Below are 23,054 nucleotides of genomic sequence, written 5' to 3' on the forward strand. Positions count from 1 at the left end.
CTTTCTGGTTTTGTTTAGCTGGATACAACCAGGCAAAATGTTTGGTTGCCTAAGGCAGAGCAGCACAAACCATCCCTTCTCCTCCTTTGCACGGATGTGGTTCAGAATTGTTATTTTAGTATCAGAAGGAGAAGATCCCAGGCGCATATTTCGAAATGGGGGGGAAAAGTTACAGAAATTTAACAATGAACAATCCTTTCCTCTCCATTTTACTTTGCAGATGAAGAGGGAGGAAATGTAGTCAGCTTATCTCAAAGAAGCTTGGCTACCAACAGGCCTGAACATAGTTGTGGACCATTATTTTATTTTCATGATCTGCTGCGATTGAAATTCTCCATTGAAAATAATTGGCTGGGCAAGCATGAGCAACAGTTAATGCCAATCTGCCTTAAAACACTCACAATAGTCTTCTGTTACCCATTCAGAAAAAAACGCGAACCCTGCCAGAAAGTAGGTGGGGTTCATTATCAGTTTTCTCAAAAGGAAGTGAAGGTCAGCTTGCAATTTCTGTAATACAGTTCTGATCTCATTTTGCAAGAAGTCACAGTACAGAATTCCCCTTTAGTGCCATGTTGGTCACAATGCCACTGTTTCTACACTGCCCCCCACCCTCTGCCAGCTTTGCATCATTGAGAACAATGAAAACAGTCAGAACATTGTAGATTCTACAGCCACAAACTTCAATCCCGCCCACTCCCTCCTACCAATGCATCCTACATAAAGAGAAATAAAAGAAATGAAGCCAGATAGTCTGGTACTTTGACACCTTCATGTCATGCTGCCAATGGGGAAAACTGACAGAATCTCCTCTGGTTTATCTCTGCCATTTTGATTAACTATTGAGGGGAAGATGTCTAACTGCCGAGCCACCATTCCACCAGCTAAAACATGGGGATTAAGAGGAATGCCAAGGCAAGGCAACCTGGTGGATTAATTATCCTTTCATGACCCATCCCTAAGCTTCACATTTTCAAGTGAAAAGCAGTTTCAGAGTAGTTATGCTTACATTAGAGCAGGAAGTAATTTGGCCCAGCTCCTGAAGAACAAGGAGCAGGCAATCACAAGCTTCAGAGCCAATCTAGGAAGGGTACAAACACTGTGTGGAAAACCTGTAGTCCAGAAGTGTCTGTCTCATTTACCGCTTCCTTTCTCCTGCCATCTCAGCCAGCTGGCTGGACCTGAAAGAAACCCGATAGGCACTCCAGTCAAGGAGCTGTGCTGAATGAAGGCATCAGTTCTATTCCTACTTTCTAGGAATTTGAGAAGGCGCCATATTGGGAGAGGAAGATACTAGCACATGCGATAGGTCATCTCTAATCTGGTGCCTTTCCACAAGGGCTGAGAAGACCTCGCTCATTGGGAAGGCACGTTGTTCCCACCATTCCAAAGTAACTTGAGTCTGTCATTAATTAAAGCAGTTGGAAGGAAAAGGTCCCACTGGGTTCTCCCAATGTGACTGAAAGCCGTAATGGCTGATTTTATGAGAGAAGCCCATGTGGGCTCCTGCCTGTTTGAATCTTCGCTTTTACATATTATTCCAAAATTGAAATGAGAATGCTGATATGGCAGCAAAATAAATCTAAGTCAAGACTCCTAATCTGCATTTCCACAAGCAGCCTACAAATTCAATAATCCACTGAGCTGGAAGTAAATTAACTTCGCCTAGTAAATAGGAGACAGGTAGACAGTTGCTTGAGATGGTGATGGTGAACCTTTTTATCTGGCCTTTATTATGTTCTCTCAAGATGGAGAACATAGCTGATATTCCTTCTTCCTCCTATTCTCTCCACAACAACCACCCTGCGAGGTGTGTAGGGCTAAGAGAGAGTGACTGGTCTAAAGTCACCAGTCGCCTTTCATGCCTAAGGTGGGACTACAACTCTCAGTCTCCTGGTTTCTAAGCCAACACCAAACTGGGTATGTGATCCTTGTGATTCCTTCCAACCGTAATTCAATAATTTTCATAAATTTTCATCAACTACCATTGGCTCAATCATACCTCCATCATATAGACCTTGAAATTACTGGTTGTTCTAGTCTGGAAGAAAGTCTAGTTTTATTAATAACCATATTAAACAGGGTATTTTTTCTTTTTTGCATTCACGTTGGTGTGTTCCAAAAGTTTCTGAAACGTTGAGCTTAGGGACATGCATGTAAAAACATTACAGATGTGTATCTGCTCCACATTGCAAACAGACATGAGGACTCTAGTAAGGAATCCTGAAGCCTGCTTCAAATTTAATACACGACCAGACAAACACTTTTGCAAGGGTAAAGAGCTGGCTGTTGACCAGATCCTGCAACATTATAAGCAGAAAACTTAGCAAGTGGGAGAGAATGTCTAACCATCTTAAATTTTGGGCTGGTGGCTACTACTTTGTGCTTAGGTTTTGTAATCTATTTTATAATTAAGAGGCAACCAGTATCTATTTCATTGCAGTTTCATAATGAACATTCTTGGCTCCTGCCAAAATTCTGGATTTTCGACATACACATGTACAGGCAGTCCTTGACTTATGACCATGATTGAGCCCAAAATTTCTGTTTGTTAAGTGAGTTTTGCCCCATTTCTTGCCATAATTGTTAAGTGTATCACTGCAATTGATAAGTTGGTTCCACCACAAAACCGCGGATGACAAAATCGCGGTCGACGAAAGCGCGCATTTGACGTCATCACAGCGCAACGAAAACATCGCACTGTGATCGAAAAATGTACAAATAAAGCGAAAACCTTACCCTAACCCCCCCCAAACCTAACCCTAAACCTAACCCTAACCCTTAGCCTAACCCTAAATCTAACCCTAAACCTAACCGTTAACCTAACACTAAACCTAACGCTAACCTTTAACCTAACGCTAAACGTAACCCTAACGCTCTAAACCTAACCCTAACCCTTAACCTAACCCTAACCCTAAACCTAATTTGTATTTTTGTACAAAATACAAATACAAATACTAAACCTAACCCTTACCTTTATGTGAATCGGCTTGCTTTAATTTTAATTTTATTTCAATTTTTAATTTTTTTCGTCGCGCTGTGATGATGTCAAATGCGCGCTTTCGTCGATCGCGCTTTTGTGGACCGCGGTTTTGACGGGTCACGGATAAGTTAGTAACACGGTTGTTAAGTGAATCTGTCTTCCTTGCTTGCTGGACGGTCACAAAAAGTGATCACATGACCTTGGGACACAGCAATGGTCATAAGTATGAACCAGTTGTCACGTATCTGAATTTTGATCATGTCATCATGGGGATGCTGCAAAGGTTGTAACTGAAAAAAAGTCATGTCACATTTTTTCAGTCATTGTAACTTTGAATTGTCACTAAATGAACTTTTGTAAGTCAAGGACAACCTGTATACATACACATATACACATGTTCTCTTATCAGCAATTCCCCAAAACAAGGAGGAGGGAAAACTCAAAATGATTGGGGAAGTTAGAACCAGCAATGTAAAATTGAGTATGGCTCCAAATCACAATTCAGATTGGAGACAAGATGGGAGCAGTTTCAGAGTAATTAAATCAACATATGAAGAAACACTGTTTATCCTGCTGGTCTCTTATGAAAGCAGAAGGCAGCCATTTAAATACCCCACAATGCTTCAATTAAACTAGCTTCTCTGTCGTATCAGGGGAATCCAAGGCCCAAGAGTCTTGTGGGTCCAGATGGCATTTCATTCAGAACCCCTCCATATGATGACATCTTTCAAGTTCCCTTGATTTCCTATTCTGCTTTCCCCATCAATTGGTTTAAGACAGTCCAATTATTTACCTTTCTATGAAACAGCCTCTGTGTATGACAGTGATAAAGCTGTGTAGCACTGTGGAAATGGAGAACTACCAGAAAAAAAAAATATAATTTTTTTTAATATAACAGTGCCAGTAGGAGCTGAATGAGGGATCAAAAAGAACTCCATATGGAGTACTGAGATTTAATGCAGACCAAAGCCAGATGCTGCTTTAACTGGGATGCAGAACATAAGGCAGGTGTTATAAGCTGCAGAGCAAACACTTCTTTACATCCATTCACTTGAATATTAACGGAGAAAGGCAGATGAAGTACTGAAGTTTAGCTACAGATTCCTATTTAACTCTGCAGAAGTAGCCTCTTTGTCCTGTCCTATATATATATATATATATATATATATATATATATATATATATATATATATATATATATATATATATATATATATATATATATATATATATATATATATATATATATATATATATATATATATATATATATATATATATATAAAATAAGAGATTTGCAGCAGTTGTTCCAGGGGACACCAGGATGATCAAAGCATTAGCAGATTTTAGCAGCACATTTCTCCCTTATGAAAACCAGAGATGGGTGGAAACAGTGATAATCTTTTGTCTGTGTAGGAACCCCCAGAAACACGAGCTTAATTCACCCACCAAGAACTGATGTGAAGGAGTCAAACAAAGTGTATTTGTGTTAAGTTTTATAAACAGGAACAGTTATAAAACAGTTAACAAACATGTCATAGGAAACAAACACAATAATAAAAAGGTTTCTTGAACAGGATTTGAACCTATGCACAGAGAGTGAATTTGGATTAAAAAAAATATCAGGATTTGAAAATCAGGTGAGTTAGCTTACCCAGTTAAGAGTTCAAAGATTAGGACTCTTATTTTTTTTAATTTTTAATCCTTACGTACATGTTCGTAAAAGCACCATTGTCAAGTTAAATTCAGAAACATTCCAAAGCGTGTATGGCTCTATGTATACTAGAAAAGGCACTCCAAATAATACTAAGAGTTTTATTTGGCATTCACTCTTTGGGGGTTACAAGGGTGGAGGAAGTGCAATCACTTCCTTGCTACATCCCAGTTGATTTCTAGTCGTCATCACCAACTTAGTAAAGGTGAACATCTCATGAAGGTGGCCTGTTCTCCAAATATAAGCTCCGCCTGAAAATTTTATAACCCTGCTGGTCAGACTTTACCACAACAGAGATTAAGAAACCTGTGGCTCTCCAAATGACCATAAACCATAAAGGCTTTTGATGGTGATTTAGATCAAAATCCAATATCTGAAGGACCACAGAAGACCATTCTCTCCACAGACACGATCGTGCCACTCCCCTCCCATTCAGTAAGGTAGATATATGGCATGTTCACATCTGTGGAGGGAATAGGGAAAGACTGGGCTAGTAAGAATGTTGCTACCGTGTTTCCCTGAAAATAAGACAGGGTCTGGTTTTCTCCCCCCCCCCAACCCACCCCGAAATAAGCCTTGAGCTTATTTTCGGGGAGGTATTATTTTTGAGGTGCATGAGGCAGCGAGTGTGGTCACCTCATGGCTGCTGCTGTGTTGCAATATTTTCGGGGGAGGGCTTATTTTAGTGCATGCGTTCAAAAGCCCAATTGGGCTTATTATCCGGGGAGGTCTTATTTTCGGGGAAACAGGGTACTCTTCCTGTTGGCTAGAGTTAGTAATCTTCAAGAGGTGATTTCTGGCATACGATTTTGTGTAATAATGAGAGTGTCCCAAATAGTTTCAGTCATAATCTTAAGGTCAAATAGATTTCAATGAGAAAGCTGACATCTTGTACATGCTTAATTTTTTAAAAAATGCAATATTACATTTTGAAATTGCTGGGGACCTTTATAGACTATTCTGGGCACCACAGGTGATCATAATTACGGCAAGGGTGAATGTCTGACTATAGCTTTTAAGGGTCCATCTTGGATCTTAGATTAAGGAGAGGACAGAAGAGCAGCTTTCCCTTCTTGAAACAAGCAACCTTAATTGCCCTTTAGAGAAAGGATAAACTAAATGTAATAAATCTCTTGTGTGGCATATGTACAAAAAATGGCAACACCTTGAAGGAGAAGCACCACAAATCAGAACACATATGCCATGCGTTTATATTGCAACAAACCGTCGTAAGCTACCGTGTGGTTGTATTTTACCCCTGAGTTAAGTTTCTACAAAGGGCAGTTTATCAAGGCCAAAAGAGGCTTGCTTCAGATTTGCTGCAAAGTAGAGCAAATTGCCTTCTCAATCCGGAGAAGGATCCAGGTATGGCTTAGCATTCAGACAGAGACAAAATCAGCTTCAAAGATGGTGACAGACATCCTAGACACCAGTCCATTTATTCTGGCAAAATTTGGAGGTGGCTGTCAAGATCTTCTAAAGAAAACTGCCTTCATTGATAAAGTGGAAATACATTAATGTGTGTTCCTTAAATCCTTTCTCTGCTCCTCCTTTAAGTCACCCGTGGACCTTCCCAAAGAGAGGAAAGGAGACAGACCCATCTGGTTTGAACACTTGAAAAGCAATCTTAAATATAACGGGCTATTCAAAGATGTTTGCAGACAGAAGAGAACATATTAAAGAACCCTGGGCCGGCTTGTGCTCTGGTTCTGCTAAAAGCAGAAGGGGGGTGGGGAGACAACGCAGTAACATGACGAACACACACATACCCACGCATTCCTCAGAGGCAACCTTGTGGCGTGGTGAGGGGGACGGTAGAGCCCGAGTCATAATCCAGATCCACCGTGGTATGAGCGCTTGTGCTGAGGTTGCTCAAGGAGGTGCCGGTTCCCAAGTGCTGACGGTCCCGCAGGCTCTGGATGTAACTCTTTGGGGAGCAAGCGGGAAACGAGAGATTATGAGATTACCTCAGGGAAATGGGAACCATGTACTCTCTTCAATAAGTGGGTACCGGCAGGGGTGTGAGGGTGTCGAATGAGGAATTTGCTCACATTTTTTTAAAGCACCTCACTTTTGATGTAAGGGCCTCCAAAGACAGAACAACAGGAAGGATGACGTGATTACAAGTAGTCCTCGACTTAAAACCATAATCGAGCCCAAAATTTATGTTGCTAAGTGAGTTTTGCCCCATTTTACAACCTTTCTTGCCACAGTTGTTAAGTGAATCACTGCAGTTAAGCTAGTAAAAATGGTTGCTAAGTGAATTTGACTTCCCCTTTGACTTTCCTTGTCAGGTGGCCTTGCAAAAGGGGATCAGATGACTCTGGGATGTTGCATTTTACAGGGCGTGTCCAATTTTTCAACTTTCAATTTCCAAACATTAGGGGTGCTCAAAAGTTGTGACATGCTTTGGGGATTGTAATGATATTTTGGTTACTTTAATTTAGATGCGCTTGGTAAGTAACTACATAAATATAACTTTTAAACATTTTGCTTGGTTCATTATTCCAACTGCCATAAATAGGAACCAGTTGTCAAGCCTGTTGATCATGGGGCTGCTGCAGCAGTGGTGACTTTATTCAGTGCTGCTGTAACTTCAGTCAATAAACGAATGGTTGTAAGTCGAGGACTATCTTTATTTTTTTTAATTATTGATTAGATTTTTTTTTATCCTGCCATTGTTAATTTGTAAGTATTCAAGGTGACAAACATATTATATATAATACTCCTTTCCCCTCCTATTTTCCCCCACAGCAACACAGCAACGAGAGATTGAGCTGAGAAAGAGGGATTGACCCAAGATCATTCAAACAGCTTTTCATTCTTATAATGCTGTTCATTATTGGTTTGTCTGTTTATTAAATTTATATTGTTGCAACAAGAGCCAGATTGGTGTAGTCTACGATGCTGGCCTTCCAGGAGACGCTGAGTTCTAATTATACATGAAAAATCATTGGGGGATTTTGGGCCAGTCCCTCTCTCTCAGCCCAAGCTACCCCTCAGGGTTGTTGTTATAGGAAAAACAGGAGGAGGAAGGAATATTGCGTGTGTTTACCATCTTGAGTTACTGATAAAGTAATAAAGGTGGGTTCAACATCTAAAAATAAAATAAATAAAATAGCAGTTCCTGCATTTTCAGCAGGGCTCCTCTTTCCCACAAACTTTACATATAAAATAGAGCTACAAAAACATCTGCATCACAGATCAAAACTTTAGAAAAGAACCATACTGAAATGTAAAGTTTTATGTGAGCCGCCCTGAGTCCCCTCAGGGAAAAGGGCGGCCTACAAATTCTAATAAACTATAAACTATAAACTATAAAAAGAATTTCCCTCAGCTCCAAGTATCAGGGATCCTGACTTCCCTCTGCCATGAAAATAGCTTCCCATCCTGGTACTTCCCCAGTTGTACAGGTAGTCCTCAATTTACAACCACAACTGAGCACAAAATTTATGTTGCTAAGTGAGAAATTTGTTAATTGAGTTTTACCCCATTTTACAACATTTGCTAAGTGAATCACTGCAGTTGTTAAATTAGTAACATGGTTGTTAAGTGAATCTGGCTTCTCCAGTGACTTTGCTTGTCAGAAGGTCGCAAAAATGAGATCACATGACCCCAGGACACTGTGACTGTCATAAATGGGAGTCAGTTGTCAAGCATCTGAATGTAAATCACATGACCCTGGGGATGCTGCAATGGTCATAAGTATGGGAAATGGTCATAAGTCACTTTTTTCAGAGATGTAACTTTGAATGGTCACTAAGCAAACTGTTGTAAGTCAAGGACTACCTGTATTGGACTTCCATTACTATCCTTCCTAAACCACAATTCACACGGAAAAAGCCAGGTTGTGAAACATTGCCCTAAAGTTTTAAAACTGGTTTCTTTGTATCAGATTCCAGGAGCTGTCCCAACATTCATTATTCAATAAACACAGAAATCTATCTATCTATCTATCTATCTATCTATCTATCTATCTATCTATCTATCTATCTATCTATCTATCTATCTATCTATCTATCTATCTATCTATAATTGTGTGTGTCTGTGTGTTCCAGCATAACTCTGGAACGCCTCGAGCAATTTCAACCAAACCTGGTACACAGATGACTTATTCTCTGGAAACAAATACTGTGGGGGGGTAAGACACCCCTAGGGATGTGTGTTCTGTTAAGGTACAGCATGTTCTGCCTTAAAATGGCTTCTACTGTACTGCCGTAAAATGGCTTCTGCTGTGGAGTTGCCATGGTAACGGCTTCACAGTGCTTCACAAGGGGGGTCCCTCTGGTAAGGGGGAAAACCCCAACATTAGAAATTGCAGCAACATTCATGGAAGGAAGGTTGGGATAAATAAATACCCGGGCAGTGCCGGGTTATCAGCTAGTGCTAAATAAAACAGGGAAGTCCAGTACCTCCAGAGTACAAATTACAAAAGTCATAATTTCTTCTTGCCACACATTGCAGTCACCATCAATCTCAAGACAGATCTAAACTGAGATTAGACACTGAGTGACGGAATATGCTCCTAATATGACTATATTACAATCAATTGCCTGTTTATATATTTCAAAATTTGGTAAGCTGGTTCCTCATTAGTCTGAGTGGCTCACATCCCCCAAAACATATGAATGACAGACAAAAGTTTTGCAGTTTTAAACAGAGAAAACCTTTTGGGGCTCTTCTAACTCTTAAGGTTCCATTATGAACCCAAATATGACTATATTGCACTGGTGATATATTTCCAATCAAAGCAAGGAGAGAATTTAATCAATCTATTCAGAAGGTCCTCTGGGCAAAACCAGGAACCCTTGGGTGCTCTCGGATGGCAATTTTCCCAGAATGAAGAGAAAAGAGACCCTCCCATTCATAGGCCCTTGGGTCAAAGTAAGAAAGAAATCTTTTCTTCCTACGAAACACATGATGGTAAAATAGCTATCGGGCACATTAACCGTCTTGACTATCAACTTATTTAAGAGCTGATTTGCTGCTCTTCAAATCAGGAATATTTTCCAAGGGCCTTATGTAATACTTGAAAGCCAGCGCTGATGTCTTATTATATCAGCATAAAATGAATAAAATATGGAATGATTTTGATACATTTTATGCTGCTGTAATAAAACACGGATGCAAGACAGTTATCAATTAAATTAGCTTCTGCATACAGCTAAGAGGTGTGTGTATATGCATGCATGCAAGAATATATCTATATGTATTTGCATATATGGAGGGCACATTGAAGCACAAATAGAAAAAATGAAATAACAATCTGGCTGAGAAAGTAGATCTTTTGGAGCTGCAAAGGCAATGAAGAAGGAGCCAAGCAACTCTTCATAGGAAAGGGATTCCCAAACAGGCACAAAAGTTGATCACTGTTACTATTTTTGGCACCTCAAAGCCATTCTGGAGAAAGCTTGGGAGGCTCCATTGGCTGAGATGGTGGGATTGGCTTCCTAGAAGCAAAAAGAGGAAGGGGCGGAGCAGCCACTGGTCGCAGCTACTCACTGGTGCGAGGACGTCTCCGGCACAGCGTTTGATGGCACTGGTCTTGTGCCGGTAGGAGCCTTCCTGTGGAGCTTGGCACTGCCTCTTTTTGGCTTCCCGCTGTCGAATCCGTAAGAGTTGCAATTGCTTCTGGCGCCGATTCAGGACCACTGGGCCATAGAAAAGAGACGTGAGACTGGATGATGGAGACTTAGCTTAAAATCCCACTTGGAACCAGCCTAGCCCAGTCCCATTCTGGGGGAAAAAGATAGGTTGAAAGAGAAGCTTTGATTCAGACTATGGCCTCTGACTTATAGGTTTTGGAATTTGTCTTGTCTCCTACTCCTTCCTTCCTCCATCTCCTTCAAGGGCAGAAAGGCTAAAAATATCTGTTCTGTTGTTATTATGCTGCATTAAAATTCCTAAAAATCTCAGCTTCCTTATAGATCAGGAGAAAAGGCAGAAGTGGTTTCTTCCCACCCTCCAACTATTAGCTACCGTATCTTTCGGAGTATAAGATGCACCTTTTTCCCTCAAAAAAGAAAAAAGGCTGAAAATCTGGATGCATGTTATACACTGGACGCCTCCTGAAACCCCACCCCCTTCACCAAAATGGCCATGCAGAACCTTTAGGAGGTTTTCAGATTGCTCCTTGGGGCTGGGGAGGGCAGAAATGAGCAAAAAATGGGCCCAACTGTGGGGTTCAATTGTGGTTGTAAGTCAAGGACTACATGTAGAGGCAGTGGGGTATATTCAGGGGCAAAATAGGGAAAGGACAGCAAGAAAAAAATGAAATGGCCTGTTACACCCTAGGACCCTGATGGTGAACCTATGGCACGCATGCTACAGGTGGCACGCAGGGCCTTCTCTGCAGGTATGCAAACTGTCACCACAAGGCTCCGTCGCGCATGCGTGGGGGCAAAGCAGGAGACTCATGCGCATGCATGGGGGTGGGGGTCGCACATGTATGCGTGTATGGTGGGGGTGCATTGGGAAGTCACATGCATGCGTGGGGCAGCCGCACATGCATGCACAGGGGCGGGAGGAGCACAGGGGGTCATGCACGCATGCTCAGGGTGCAGGAAGATTGCATGTGCATTGCATTATGGGTGCACGCATGCACATGTGCTTTCAGCACGCGGTGACGAAAAGGTTAGCCATTGCTGCCCAAGGGGTCCATATTCAGCTAGGCCTACTCCTTCAGTCAGATCCAAGATCTCCACTCACCGTCTGTGTGGGAGAAGCCTTCAGCGGTTACTTTCCACTGCAGCAGGACGCCCATCAAGGCGAGGGCAGGCCACGTTGCCAGCACTGCCCAGCCGCACCAGCAGAGCAGGGAGGAAGGGGCCAGACGCAGGCGGTCGTAGACATGGTGGCCCAAAGCCAGGTTCTCCACCGCATAGTCCAAGCAGAGAGTCAGAACAGCAGCCCCAAACACGGCTGTGGAGATCACCGTGAGGACCTTCTGCCAGCGCAGTGCCAAGACGGCACCTAAGAGGGACAAACCCAGCAGGGACCCGGCAGGGACCCACCCGTTGGGCAGTTTGTAGAAAGGCTCGGTGGCTACCAGCCCAGCGGTGGCCACTAGCAAGCCAAGCAGAAGCCCTGTCAGGAACAACCCCACGGAGTGCACCAGCATAGTAACCAAGCCGCACAAGACTCCGATGCCCAGGGCAATGCCAGCGCTGACCTCCAAGCTGAGCTGGGTGTCCAAGATACGCTCCTTATAGCAAAGCAGAAAGATCACAGCGGAGCCGAAGAGGAGGCCGGAGAGAAACATGATGGCCTTGAAACACCGATACCCTATTGACAGGAAAGAAGGAAGTGAGACTACCAAGGCAAGTGGATACACATTTTATGAATAGAAGGACATGTTAATAGGGCAATTGAAGAAACATTACATCCAAATACTCATCAGGGTTCAGTTAATTTTCAATAGTAAGAAAAATGGCCAGAGTAATCAGCTGTTTCTTTTTTTAAAAAAAACCCTGGCCTTTTTGTCATAATTATTTAGAACAAAGGTTTCATTTGCAATGTGGACTTGCCACTATCATTATTACTATAAAGCAATTTTTGGAACTTGATGTTATTTGAAAGATACGAAGGACACTGGAGCTCACTGGAGCTTGGTTATTTAGCTCAATGGAAGCATGGGTTGAAAAGGGGGAAACATAATGGATGACTTTAAAACAACAGCCTTTTTTAGTGATTCTTTTCTGGTTATAGGTCAAGAGAATAAGAATAAAAGACAATCGTTTGCTCTTACTATGCACTCCACTTGAACTATTAGCACCCAGAACGGATAATTTAAAAAGAGAAAAGATGGTTTTGTTTTTCTTCAAGATGAGAATTACTTCCATTCCTCACAGTGGAAGAAAGGGTGGAAAAACTGATGGAGCTCGCAGAGGTAGTCAAATTTATTGCTTTAATCAAAGAAAACATCTAGTTTTGTTTCTATTGTGTTTGGAAACTCCTTCACAACTTGTTGCTTGGGACAGAAAAAAAACAAATGATTTTTGGGATTTGCTAATGAGGTAAATCTGTTGTTATAGAAATGACTAATAAACTGAGTATGCAAAAGTAAAAAGATGAAGCTGAACCCTATTATTTTTATTCTACTGCACTGAAAAAAGTTAGATGTGAACACTTTGTTCTTCTTTTACCCCTACCCCACACTTCTCTTTTTCCCCTTTCTCCATTTCCCTACTATCTTTATTTTTATTTGTTTATTATAAAATTTGGTAAAAATTGATGGGGGGAAAACAAATAAGGTGGTTGTTTTTTTTACTACTTCTACTCTAGTCCATTCTGTGTCTATCTTTCTTCACTTGTTTGCTATATTAACTGATCTGCACCCTTTCCCATGTACTTGTATCCAGCTGCAACTTCTTATGACCATTTTCTGAGGTAAAGAATTACTAGTCGTCTCCCCTCTTCTTCTGGTTTCTTGGTGAGACAAGGCACCCCTCCTTTCAAGGTGGATATGGGGTACGTTGAAAAGCAACTTAGCAGGTCTTCCACTCCACCGGTAGAGAATATTTGTAGCTCAGGGTTGAACTGTGGGGCCCTTGGTACTCTCAGAGCTTGATTTTTTTATTGCAAATGTTTCATGACCAAAGTAGGTAACATCAACAGTGCTAAGAGGAAATGGGGTTTGTTCTAGCACTGATAATGTTACTTAGTTGGGCTACAACACAACTGCAAGAAAACAACCAAGTTCAGAGAGTGCCAACAATCCCACTGTTACTTTTCAACAAAATTCAAATAAACCTTTTCAGGAACTGCAAGACAGTCTCCATTTCATAGCCTAAAGCTTCCCTTCCTTATGAGAGCAAGGCATTAAATCACGGAGAAACCACAACCTTAGAGACTCCTTTCCCAGCTGTTAGTGATGCTTGCTGGGAATTCTGGAAGTTGTTATCCTAACAGATATCAGGCAGCAACTCTGCTAACATAGATTCACAGGTTTGGTTTCGGTTGGTTTGGTTTATTAGATTTATATGCCGCCCTTCCCCCAAGGACTAAGGGCGGCGTACAACATTAAAAGAAACACATAATACAAAAGTTTAAAAAAAATTAAATAGAATATCCCAAAGAAACCCAATTAGAATTGACAATAACATTTTAACAAAAAAATCAAATTAAAATTAATAATGATCAATAATTTATTTTGTTTTGTTCAGGCCAGGCTGGCTTGCTGGAAAAGCCAATTTTTTAGTGGGCGTTGGAAGGACTGGAGGTCGGGATTATACGAAGCTCTGGGGGCAGCTCATTCCAGAGGGAAGACGCTCCCACAGAGAAGGCTCTCCCCCTGGGGGTCACTAGCCAACACTGTCTGTCCGACGGCACCCTAAGGAGGCCAACTCTGTGGGATCGCACTGGACGGTGGGAGGCTACCGGTGGCAGTAGGTGGTCTCGCAGGTACCCTGGGCCTAAGCCATGGAGCGCTTTAAAGGTCATAATTAGTACCTTGAATCGCACCCGGAAGACAACCAGCAACCAGGGCAGGCCGCCTAAAAGGGGTGTAACATGGGAGCACCTAGGTGCCCCATGATAACCCGCGCAGCCGCATTCTGGACCAGTTGAAGCCTCCGGGTGCTCTTCAAGGGCAACCCCATGTAGAGAGTGTTACAGTAGTCCAGGTGAGAAAGGACGAGGGCATGAGCGACTGTGCACAGAGCATCCCGATCCAGGAAGGGGCGCAACTGACGTACCAGGCGAACCTGGTAAAAGGCCTCCCTGGTCATGGCCGTCAGGTGTTCTTCTAAACTAAGCCGCATATCCAGGAGGACGCCCAGATTTCGGGCCCTCTCTGAGTGGGCTAAAATTTCTTCCCCTATCATCAAAGATGGAACAAGATGCACAAATCGGGATGACGGAAACCACAGCCACTCAGTCTTGGAGGGATTGAGCTTGAGCCTGTTCCTCCCCATCCAGATCCACACAGCCTCCAGGCATTGGGACATCACGTCGAGGGCATCATTTGGGTGGTTTGGGGTAGAGATGAAAAGTTGGGTATCATCAGTATATTGATGATACCATACCCCAAAACCATGGATGATCTCACCCACTGGTTTCATATATATGTTGAACAGGAGGGGTGAGAGAACCGACCCCAGGGACACCCCACAAGTGACGCACCTCGGGGTCGATCGCTGCCCTCCAGTCAACACAAACTGCGACTGATCCGACAGGTAGGAGGAGAACCACCGTAAAAAGGTGCCCCCCACTCCCAACCCCCCGAGTCATCACAGTAGGATACCATGGTCGATGATATCGAAAGCCACTGAGAGGTCTAATAGGACCAGGACAGAGGAGCAGTCCCTGTTCCGGGCCCGCCAGAGATCAACGCAACCAATGCCGTCTCCATGCTGTATCCGGGCCTGAAACCCAACTGAAACGGATCCAGGTAGACAGCTTCATCCAGGGACTGAGGAAGCTGACATGCTACTGCACTCTCAACAACCTTCGCTACAAAGTGAAGGTTGGAGACCAGACAATAGTTGGCTAAAGAAGCTGGGTCCAGGGAAGGCTTCTTAAGGAGGGGCCTCACCACCGCCTCCTTCAAGGCAGTGGAAAAGAACCCCTCTCTCAACAAAGCATTGGTAATCGCCTGGAGCCAGCCTCGTGTCACCTCCTGGGAAGCCAAGAGTAACCAAGAGGGACACGGGTCCAGCACACAAGTGGCAGTGCTGAGTCTCCCCATAATCCTGTCCATGCCCTCGGGGGTCACAGGATCAAACTCATCCCAGATGGTCTCCACAAGATTCATCTCCGTCGACTCGCCTGAATCCACCCAGTCAGAGTCCAAGCCTGTCCGGATCTGAGCAATTTTATCCTGCAGATACTGAACAAATTCTTCAGCCCTACCCTGCAAGGGGTCTTTCCCAGCTCCTTGGTTAAGTAAGGAGCGGGTCACCCTAAACAGGGCGGCTGGGCAGTTATCTGCGGACGTGATAAGAGCGGAAAAATGTTGCCGTTTTGCTGCTTTTATCGCCACTAAGTAGGATTTAATATGAATTCTTACTAGTGTTCGATCAGATTCGGACCGGCTGGCCCTCCAACTACTCTCTAGGCGTCTTTTCCAGTGTTTCATCTCCCGGAGCTCCTCGGTAAACCAGGGAGCTACCCGGGATCAACACCGGGTCAGAGGCCGCAAAGGCACAACACGATCCAAAGCCCCAGTGGCCGCTCTATCCCAGGCTTCCACTAGGGCTGCGGTCGAGTTGTGAGCAAGGGATTCAGGAAAAGTCCCAAGCTCCATCAGGAACCTTTCAGGGTCCATCAGGCGCCTGGGGTGGAACCATCTAGTTGGTGATTGGAGGGGTAGCAGTATGGAAGTCAAGCCCTTACAATTAAGAATAATTTCAGTGATTGGAAAGCTAGTACATGAACACTGGAAACAAAAGTTTTGCTTTGTCATCTTCCAAGCTGTGGGAGATCTATCCAATAAACTAGCTAAAATATTTTTCCCAATTACCTATAATAATATGTGCATCTCAAGAATATGCAAATAACGCTCCAGAAACTGTAATTCTGAAATTATTTTTGACCGGGAGCTGTATGACAGACAAGTATTACACATCCAGCTGGAGCTTCTATGCAGGGGTGAGATTCAGCCAGTTCAGACCAGTTTGGGTGTTTTTGCCCTCCTGGAGGCTCAAGGAAAGCCTCTGGGGAGGGTGAAAAACGGGTCTCCCAGAAGTCCAAAAACGGGTCTGTTTCCAGCCTCCAGAGCCCAAGAGAGGCCATTTTCACCCTCCCAGAGGTTTGAGGAAAGCCTCCAGAGCCTGGGGAGGGTGAAAATGCCCCCCATCATGAGGAGGCTGAGGAGGCCATAGCCCCCATGGGCACAACCACCCAGCATCCGGGCAGAGAACTAGTTGATAAAAATTTTCGAATCCCACCCCTGCTTCTATGTGTAAAAGAAAAGTTTCAGTCAACAGGAAAATGTACACCTTGCCTTTTGGAAGCACCATGCAAACCTTCTGCCTCCCTACTCTATAGAAAGGTATTTGTTCAAATCAAGCCATCCTTATTACCCAAGAGGAAGCTGCTAAAAAAGAGGAGCTGGGGATCATTTAAGGAGCAGGTGGCAAAGGAGCTTGCAACAAAAATGTCCTCCTTCCCTTCTACTCACCAAAACAGCAGTAAGCCACTCCAAAGATGCAGCAGAGAGCACAAACCACGCAGGGCACCACTTCATAGTGCCTTTCTGAGAGGAGACTGCAAGGGTCCAAGACGGGCTCAGTGGGCTCTGCTGCCCCTTGATTAAAGCCCCGGGGATCAAGAGTAACAGCAACCGGTAGCAGCAAGGTCGGATCCATGCTCAGGAGCCAGGAAACAGCTCAGCTTGCCAGAGCCATCCAAACAGAAAAAGCAGCCTAGGGAGAGAATTTTGTCAGGGCGGGAAGAGAATCCTCCTAACTCCTCTTCCCACAGTTGCGCAATTAGGACCAAGACCCGGCCGACGTATTATGTTACACTACACCCCAGGGGTGGCATTCAGCAGGTTCTGACCAGTTCTGGAGAACCGCCAGCGGAAATTTTGAGTAGTTCGGAGAACCGGTAAATACCACCTCTGACTGGCCCCGCCCCCATCTATTCTTTGCCTACCGAGTCCCAGTTAATTGGGAGGGAATGGGGATTTTGCCGTAGCCTTACCCTGCCACCCCCACCAAGCCACCCCCACAGAACCGGTAGCAAGAAAAATTGAATCCCACTACTGCTACATCCCATTGTAAATTTGATTTCCATTGCAGTCCTCAACTTACAACCATTTATTTAGAGGCTGTTAAAAGTTACAACAGCAGGGGGAAAATAATTTATGACCATTTTTCACACTTATGACCATTGCAGCATCTCTGTAGTCACACTATCAAAATTCGGATGCTTGGAAAAGGGTTTGTATCTATGATGGCTGCAGTATCCAAGGGTCATGTGGTGACCTGATAAACAAAGTCAATGGGGAAGCCAGATTCGCTTAACAACCATGTTACTAACTTAACAACTGCAGTGATTTGCTTAACTGTGGCAAGAGAGGTTGTAAAATGGAGCAAAACTCACTTAACAACTATCCTGCTTAGCAACATAAACTTGGGGCTTAATTGTGGTCGTAAGTCAAGGACTACCTGTATTAACTTAGCTTGGTGTGTGAACCCAGCCCCAAACTTTCTTGAGTTTGTTCAAGTCAAGCTTTCAAGAAAACTTGAATGTGAGGCTGAGGCTTCATTTTTAAAGATGCCCCCTGCCTGCCCCTTCACTGTCTCCCTTTCTCCTCTGGTCTCCTGCAACCCCGAGCCTAAAGATTGGTGTTTTTTTTCACCCCACCCATCATTTGACAGTAATCACAGGAAACGGACCCTTTTTCTGAATGTTGATCCTTGCTCTAGGAGGTGTTTCCTGCTGTGCCCATCATTCTTTCTGCCCAATGCCTCTGATAGTCCTAGAAGTACTCAGGGGAAGGAAAGATGCTGGGTGCATCTGGAATTTCCACTCTAGGGGTTTTGCTATGAACTTCATTTAGCTGACAAAATGTCAAAGAGGTGAAATGGATATGATGAAGCCACAAGCAATTGCCTTGGCATGAGGCACTTGATATTATTCTTAAAGCTGGCTCTTCCCATCCCTGACATTACCCCCAAGGCAGCTGCATGGCGTGTTTCTTTGCCACTTTTGTCTCCCTATCCCCGGGAGACAACAGCCCTACAAAAAGAGGGATATCTGGGGCAGAGGGAGATAAAGAATATGGCTTCTTTTCATGCCTGATGCAGCTCCGCTTGGGATTGGTCACTCGTTTTTTTTTTTTTTAAGGAAAGGATAACACTAAAACATAATGTCCAGAACTGGAAGCTGCGTAGAATTGGTTGGAAGACATTTATAGAAATATTTTAAACACGCAAATAAAATGACACCAAAACGTTTATGATGAGGTTTAGCTAAAATGTCAATTCTCCAGCAAACACTGATGACAAATTATTTAGTTTTCTTTCTTCAGAGTGTTGCCCAAATGCAGCAGTCCTTCATGATTGTGTTTCTGGAATTCCCAAGCACTGCAGCACATAGTTAGTCCTCGATTTACAACAGTTCATTTAGTGACCAAAGTTAAAACCATGATTTAAAAAGGTGACTTCTGATCGTTTTTCACACTTATCATTGCAATATCCTTGTGGTCACATGATCAAAATCTAGTTGCTTGGTGTATGAATATATCAATATAAATAGGACTGACTCATATTTGTGATGGATACAGTTTCCTGAGGCCTTTTGATCACCTTTTGTGACCTTCTGACAAGCAAAGTCAATAGGGAAGCCAGATTCACTTAACAACCATGTTACTAACTTTACAACTGCAGTGATTTACTTAACAACTATGGCAAGAAAGGTTGTAAAGTAGGGGGGGAAACTCTTTTTAATAACTGTATTGCTTAGCAATGGACATTTTGGACTCCATTGTGATCTTAGGTTGAGGACTACCTGCAGCAAAAGTGGCTGGGAATCCAGGATCCTTTGTCCTAAAGCAGGGGTGTCAAACTCAAGGCCCGCAAGCCAGATCTGGCCCTTGGGGTGCTTAAAACTGGCCTGTGGGGCCAGCCTAGAAATAGCAAAGGACTGGTCCGCTGTGCCTCTGGCAGCCAAAACAGGGTGTGCGGGGGGAGGGAGGGCGTGATGCAGGAGGCCGTCCAGGCTGAAAACAGGGCATGGGGGGCCTGACCCACAGAGGAGAACTACAATGCTGACCTGGTCCTTGAAGAAATCCAGTTCAACTCCCCTTTCCTAAGGCATGAAAGACACAAGGTTCCCTGTCACCAAAGGAAAGTGCTGGGCTAGATGGACCATTTGGTCTAGTCTAGGGGTGAGCAACCTGCAGCTCTGGAGCCGCATGTGGCTCTTTCATCCCTCTGCTGCGGCTCGGTTGTCCAAAATATGCGTCATAACCACCCATGTGTGACACCCGCCAGCATGCAATTTATTGAGCTTTTCGATCCCAAAAGGCCAACCATGGATAAATCCAAGGGAAAAAAAAGTTTCAGAAGAAAACAGAATGTTTAATTCAACGACATATGCTAGTTTTGTGGCCGCTCAGGAAATAATCAGGCATGGGAAGAGTTTTGTGGCTCCCAGCGTTTTCTTTTCTGTAGGAAATAGGTCCAAATGGCTCTTTGAGTGTTTAAGGTTGCTGACCCTTGGTCTAGTCCAATGTGGCTCCTCCTAGGTTCACATGAGCCCAACCACCTTATTTCTTCACACCCCAAACTCCCAAATCCTTCCCTTCTTACTCTCATTGCCCAAGAGTTAAATTGTCCCCACCATGCAAGCGTGAATAATCTACCTACCCTAGCTAGTTATTGACAAAACGCCTCACTCTGCAGCCCTCTAACGAAATCTGGCAACTATCGCAGCAAATCCGAGCCAACGTTTATGCATTCAAACTGGAATCTCTCCTCTCATCCCCGTGGAAGTTTATAAGGACATTTAAATTCAACGGCTATTGAAATCTGGTCATCAGCCAGAAGTTTGGAGTCCTATTCCCAGCTCTGTCAGGAAAAGGGGAAGCTTTGTTAATTGGAGCAGAAGGTAAAAGTGGGAGCCAGAACTTCTGGGCTCTCTTCCCAGCTTCAGAGGGGGACGGTATCCACCATTGTTCAGATGGGTCTTATTTAGAGAGGGGAGCAAGGCAAGGAAATGTAGGCAATTCAAGACACCCAGTAATTAAAATGTCCATAATCCAGCATGCTACAGCTCCTAATACCTCCATTTATTTCCCTGCAGGATCATCTTCTACTTCTACTCAGCTTTTTCAGCTGACTTCACTTTTACTTAACTATTTACTTTCCATTTTTAGCATTTCTGACACTGCTCAAACAGTCAGCTCAGACAAACATCGATCTTCATGGAACTTTTGAGAGGGCTATATAGAGATACTCTAATCCTACTTCAGCCACACTTTTGTAAATAAAAATACTCTGTAAAATATGGCATTGGACTTTTTTGGCGGGGTGGGGTGGGGAGGGCAATCAGGGGAAAGCAAAAAAAATATGATTATTTTTCAATTTTTAAAACAACCCTCTCCCTCAGAAATGCACTTATGAGGAGGCTCTTAGACTTTGAATAACTTCTCCTGTGCAAGATAATCAAATAACTAAGGCTAGTTCTGAAGTTTTAGGGCTTACGTATTTCATATATAACCATAGCAGATTATTCCTGTCTCAAAATTACCCTTTTTTCTATCCATAATCATGCAAGGAAAGGATTTCTAAGGTCTTCAAGATTACCCCAAGCCTGACAGGGAGGCACAAAATAAGTTTTAAGCAATTGGCCCCACAAAAATCAGACATTTTTCCTTTCAGGGAAAGCAAGCCCCTCAGAATCCATGTCTAGGTAGCAAAAGATTACAGTTCATTGAACAAGGAAGAAGACAGTATGAAAGTATAGGAAGCAAGAGATTATTTGAAGTAAACTGTGATTCTTACCTCAGTTAATTTAAGTCAGCGCTTAAACTTCTAAGAGAGACCTTTGAGCTGGAAGGCACTATCTCACATCCATACATCCTCCTTTTGTGAAACTTTCAAGTAGGAGGCCTGGGGAAACACACATGTGCCACGTTTCGACCTGCAGCTGAACCAAATGGGTCTTCCTATTTTGGCTTCATATGCTTGCAAACAAAAAACATCTGCGGAGGTCTCCTTTTCTCCACCCGCGGCTCCTATCCCAGCTAGGAATTGGGCGCTGAGTTTTAATGACACATCTCCCTTCTGGAATCAAAAGTCCAGCATCATCCTTTTAAAAACACTCCCTTTAATGCGCATCCAGGGAGGAAGAGAAACAGCTGGGAGGCTGGGAAGGGATGGATTAGTAAACCATTCTCAACTGTTTAGGTTAGGGTATGCAGCGAAGTTGCAAAGCAACAGTTACGCAGCCACGTTACAAACGGGATTATTTATTTATTATTATTATTACTGGTTAATCTTTGGTGAGATTCACAGGCTATGGGGCTGGTTGGTAGCTCAACAGCTGGAGTCCTAACTAAGGACCTAGGAAATGTTAAGGTAGGATATCAGCTGTTCCAAGTAGGGTGTTTTTTTGTAGAATCAGAACGTTCAGGTAAATTTTCCAAATAGCGAGGTAGCCCTTGGGACAACACACAATTTCTTTTTCCACAGTTGCTCAACTTCAATTTGCAAGTCCTGATTGTTGTTGTTGTTGTTATACAATTGTATCACAGCGGCCAGTTATTTCGCCGGATTTGGCATCGGTTACTAGTCACTATTATTACTACTACTAATAATTGGTTAGTAGTAGTAGTAGTAGTAGTAGTAGTAGTAGTAGTAGTAGTAGTAGTATGTTTCTTACTGTTAGTTTAAAAAAACACGCCTTTGGTCCCTTTAAAAGTTTAACTCGCAGAATGCTTTTTCCGCGGAGTCCACAGGAGAAGCTCCTTCCATCACGAGCAGGATCAAATCCGAGCCCTCCACCCTCTTGGAAAGACCCCCCTCCCTCCTCTTTCCTCCAGTCACGTGCCCAAGTCCAACTTGGCAAATCCCCCCCCCCCCAAATCTCCGGAGGATGATGCAAAAACCCTTCCCCCGAAACTCCTTCTCGCCTCTCCTCCAAACCAGCAAAGCCAAGGAGAGAAACCCGGTCCCTGGCAGGACAGCCAAAGAGGGAAGGAATCGCAAGGGCTCGGTTTCATCCACGGCCATCAGAATTCGCATCCACATCGACGGGAAACCCAGCATAACAAAGTTGGGGATGGGGGGGGGGAACCTCCAAGCTAGAACTTACCAGTCTGTGGAAAGGTTCCCAACACCGTGCACAGCCACGACCGCTCCGCAAAAGCCACATTCCCCCAGACTCCACCCCTGCCGGAGACTCCGAAATGGACGGAAAAGAAAAGAACGAGCCCTTCCCCGGAGGGTCGAAAATGCCTCCCCCCCCCGTTGCAAACTGGCCGAAAGAAGCCTTCGCTTCAGCGACAGCTGAAAAGTGACCTCACGAGGCGGGGAGGAGGGGCCAGCGGAAAAGTTGGTGGGGGGGGTGGAAAGCGGCTTCGGGGGGGGGGGGCGAGGTGTTCGGCGCCTCCTCCTGATTCCTGACGAGGAAAGGAGCCGGGCCAGCCTTTCTCTGCTCTTGAGGGGGGACCCGCTTCTTGGGCAGCATCGGTTGGAAAAATGCCTCCCCCCCCACCTCGAAGCCAAGCCGGGAACACCCCCCTCGGCGACCGAGGTGGTTCCTTCCAGCCGGAGAGAATCGCTCGATTGTTTTGCAAAAAGAAAGGCGCGATTTAAAAGCCGGGCGTGATTTGCGTGCGAGGAGTGGAGCTTTTCTGCTGCTGCGGCGGCGGCGGCCGAGCCGTTGCAAAACGGTGGGAAAAAGCGG

The 23,054-nt window shown here is 44.1% G+C and overlaps 1 protein-coding gene across 3 annotated transcripts; it reads right to left on the reverse strand.

The window, feature by feature from the left end:
- Window positions 1-32: 32 nt before the first annotated feature.
- Window positions 33-22,587, reverse strand: LOC106544044 (transmembrane protein 198). Of its 3 annotated transcripts, XM_087710277.1 has the most exons (7): window positions 22,461-22,570; window positions 21,149-21,256; window positions 16,816-17,059; window positions 11,403-11,978; window positions 10,197-10,345; window positions 6,464-6,621; window positions 33-1,178 (listed from the first exon to the last, which is right to left on the reverse strand). In XM_087710277.1, exons 3-6 carry the CDS (start codon window positions 17,000-17,002, stop codon window positions 6,475-6,477), a joined length of 1,059 nt encoding a protein of 352 aa, XP_087566403.1. In that variant the 5' UTR covers window positions 17,003-17,059; window positions 21,149-21,256; window positions 22,461-22,570; the 3' UTR covers window positions 33-1,178; window positions 6,464-6,474. The 3 variants fall into 3 exon arrangements, with proteins under 3 accessions (XP_087566403.1, XP_087566402.1, XP_013915657.2); XM_087710276.1 differs by lacking the exon at window positions 33-1,178 and having other exon boundaries at window positions 4,460-6,621; window positions 22,461-22,569; XM_014060182.2 differs by lacking the exons at window positions 33-1,178; window positions 21,149-21,256 and having other exon boundaries at window positions 4,460-6,621; window positions 22,461-22,587.
- Between the last annotated feature and the right edge of the window lie 467 nt (window positions 22,588-23,054).

Source organism: Thamnophis sirtalis, unplaced genomic scaffold (genome assembly GCF_051295495.1).
Source record: "Thamnophis sirtalis isolate CommonGarterSnake01/CBP01778 unplaced genomic scaffold, rThaSir2_p1.2 scaffold_3, whole genome shotgun sequence".
NCBI classification, from domain to species: Eukaryota; Metazoa; Chordata; class Lepidosauria; order Squamata; family Natricidae; genus Thamnophis; species Thamnophis sirtalis.

What these genes read in the sequence shown, in the direction of transcription:
- LOC106544044 (XM_087710277.1), bottom strand. Translation starts at nt 17,002, where the DNA reads ATGGATCCGACCTTGCTGCTACCGGTTGCTGTTACTCTTGATCCCCGG. An exon ending in AGGCTTCTCCCACACAGACG is followed by an intron (nt 10,346 to 11,402) that starts GTGAGTGGAGAT and finishes TCTATGGCCCAG; the next exon opens with TGGTCCTGAATCGGCGCCAG. An exon ending in CCGGAGACGTCCTCGCACCA is followed by an intron (nt 6,622 to 10,196) that starts GTGAGTAGCTGC and finishes TGCTCCCCAAAG; the next exon opens with AGTTACATCCAGAGCCTGCG.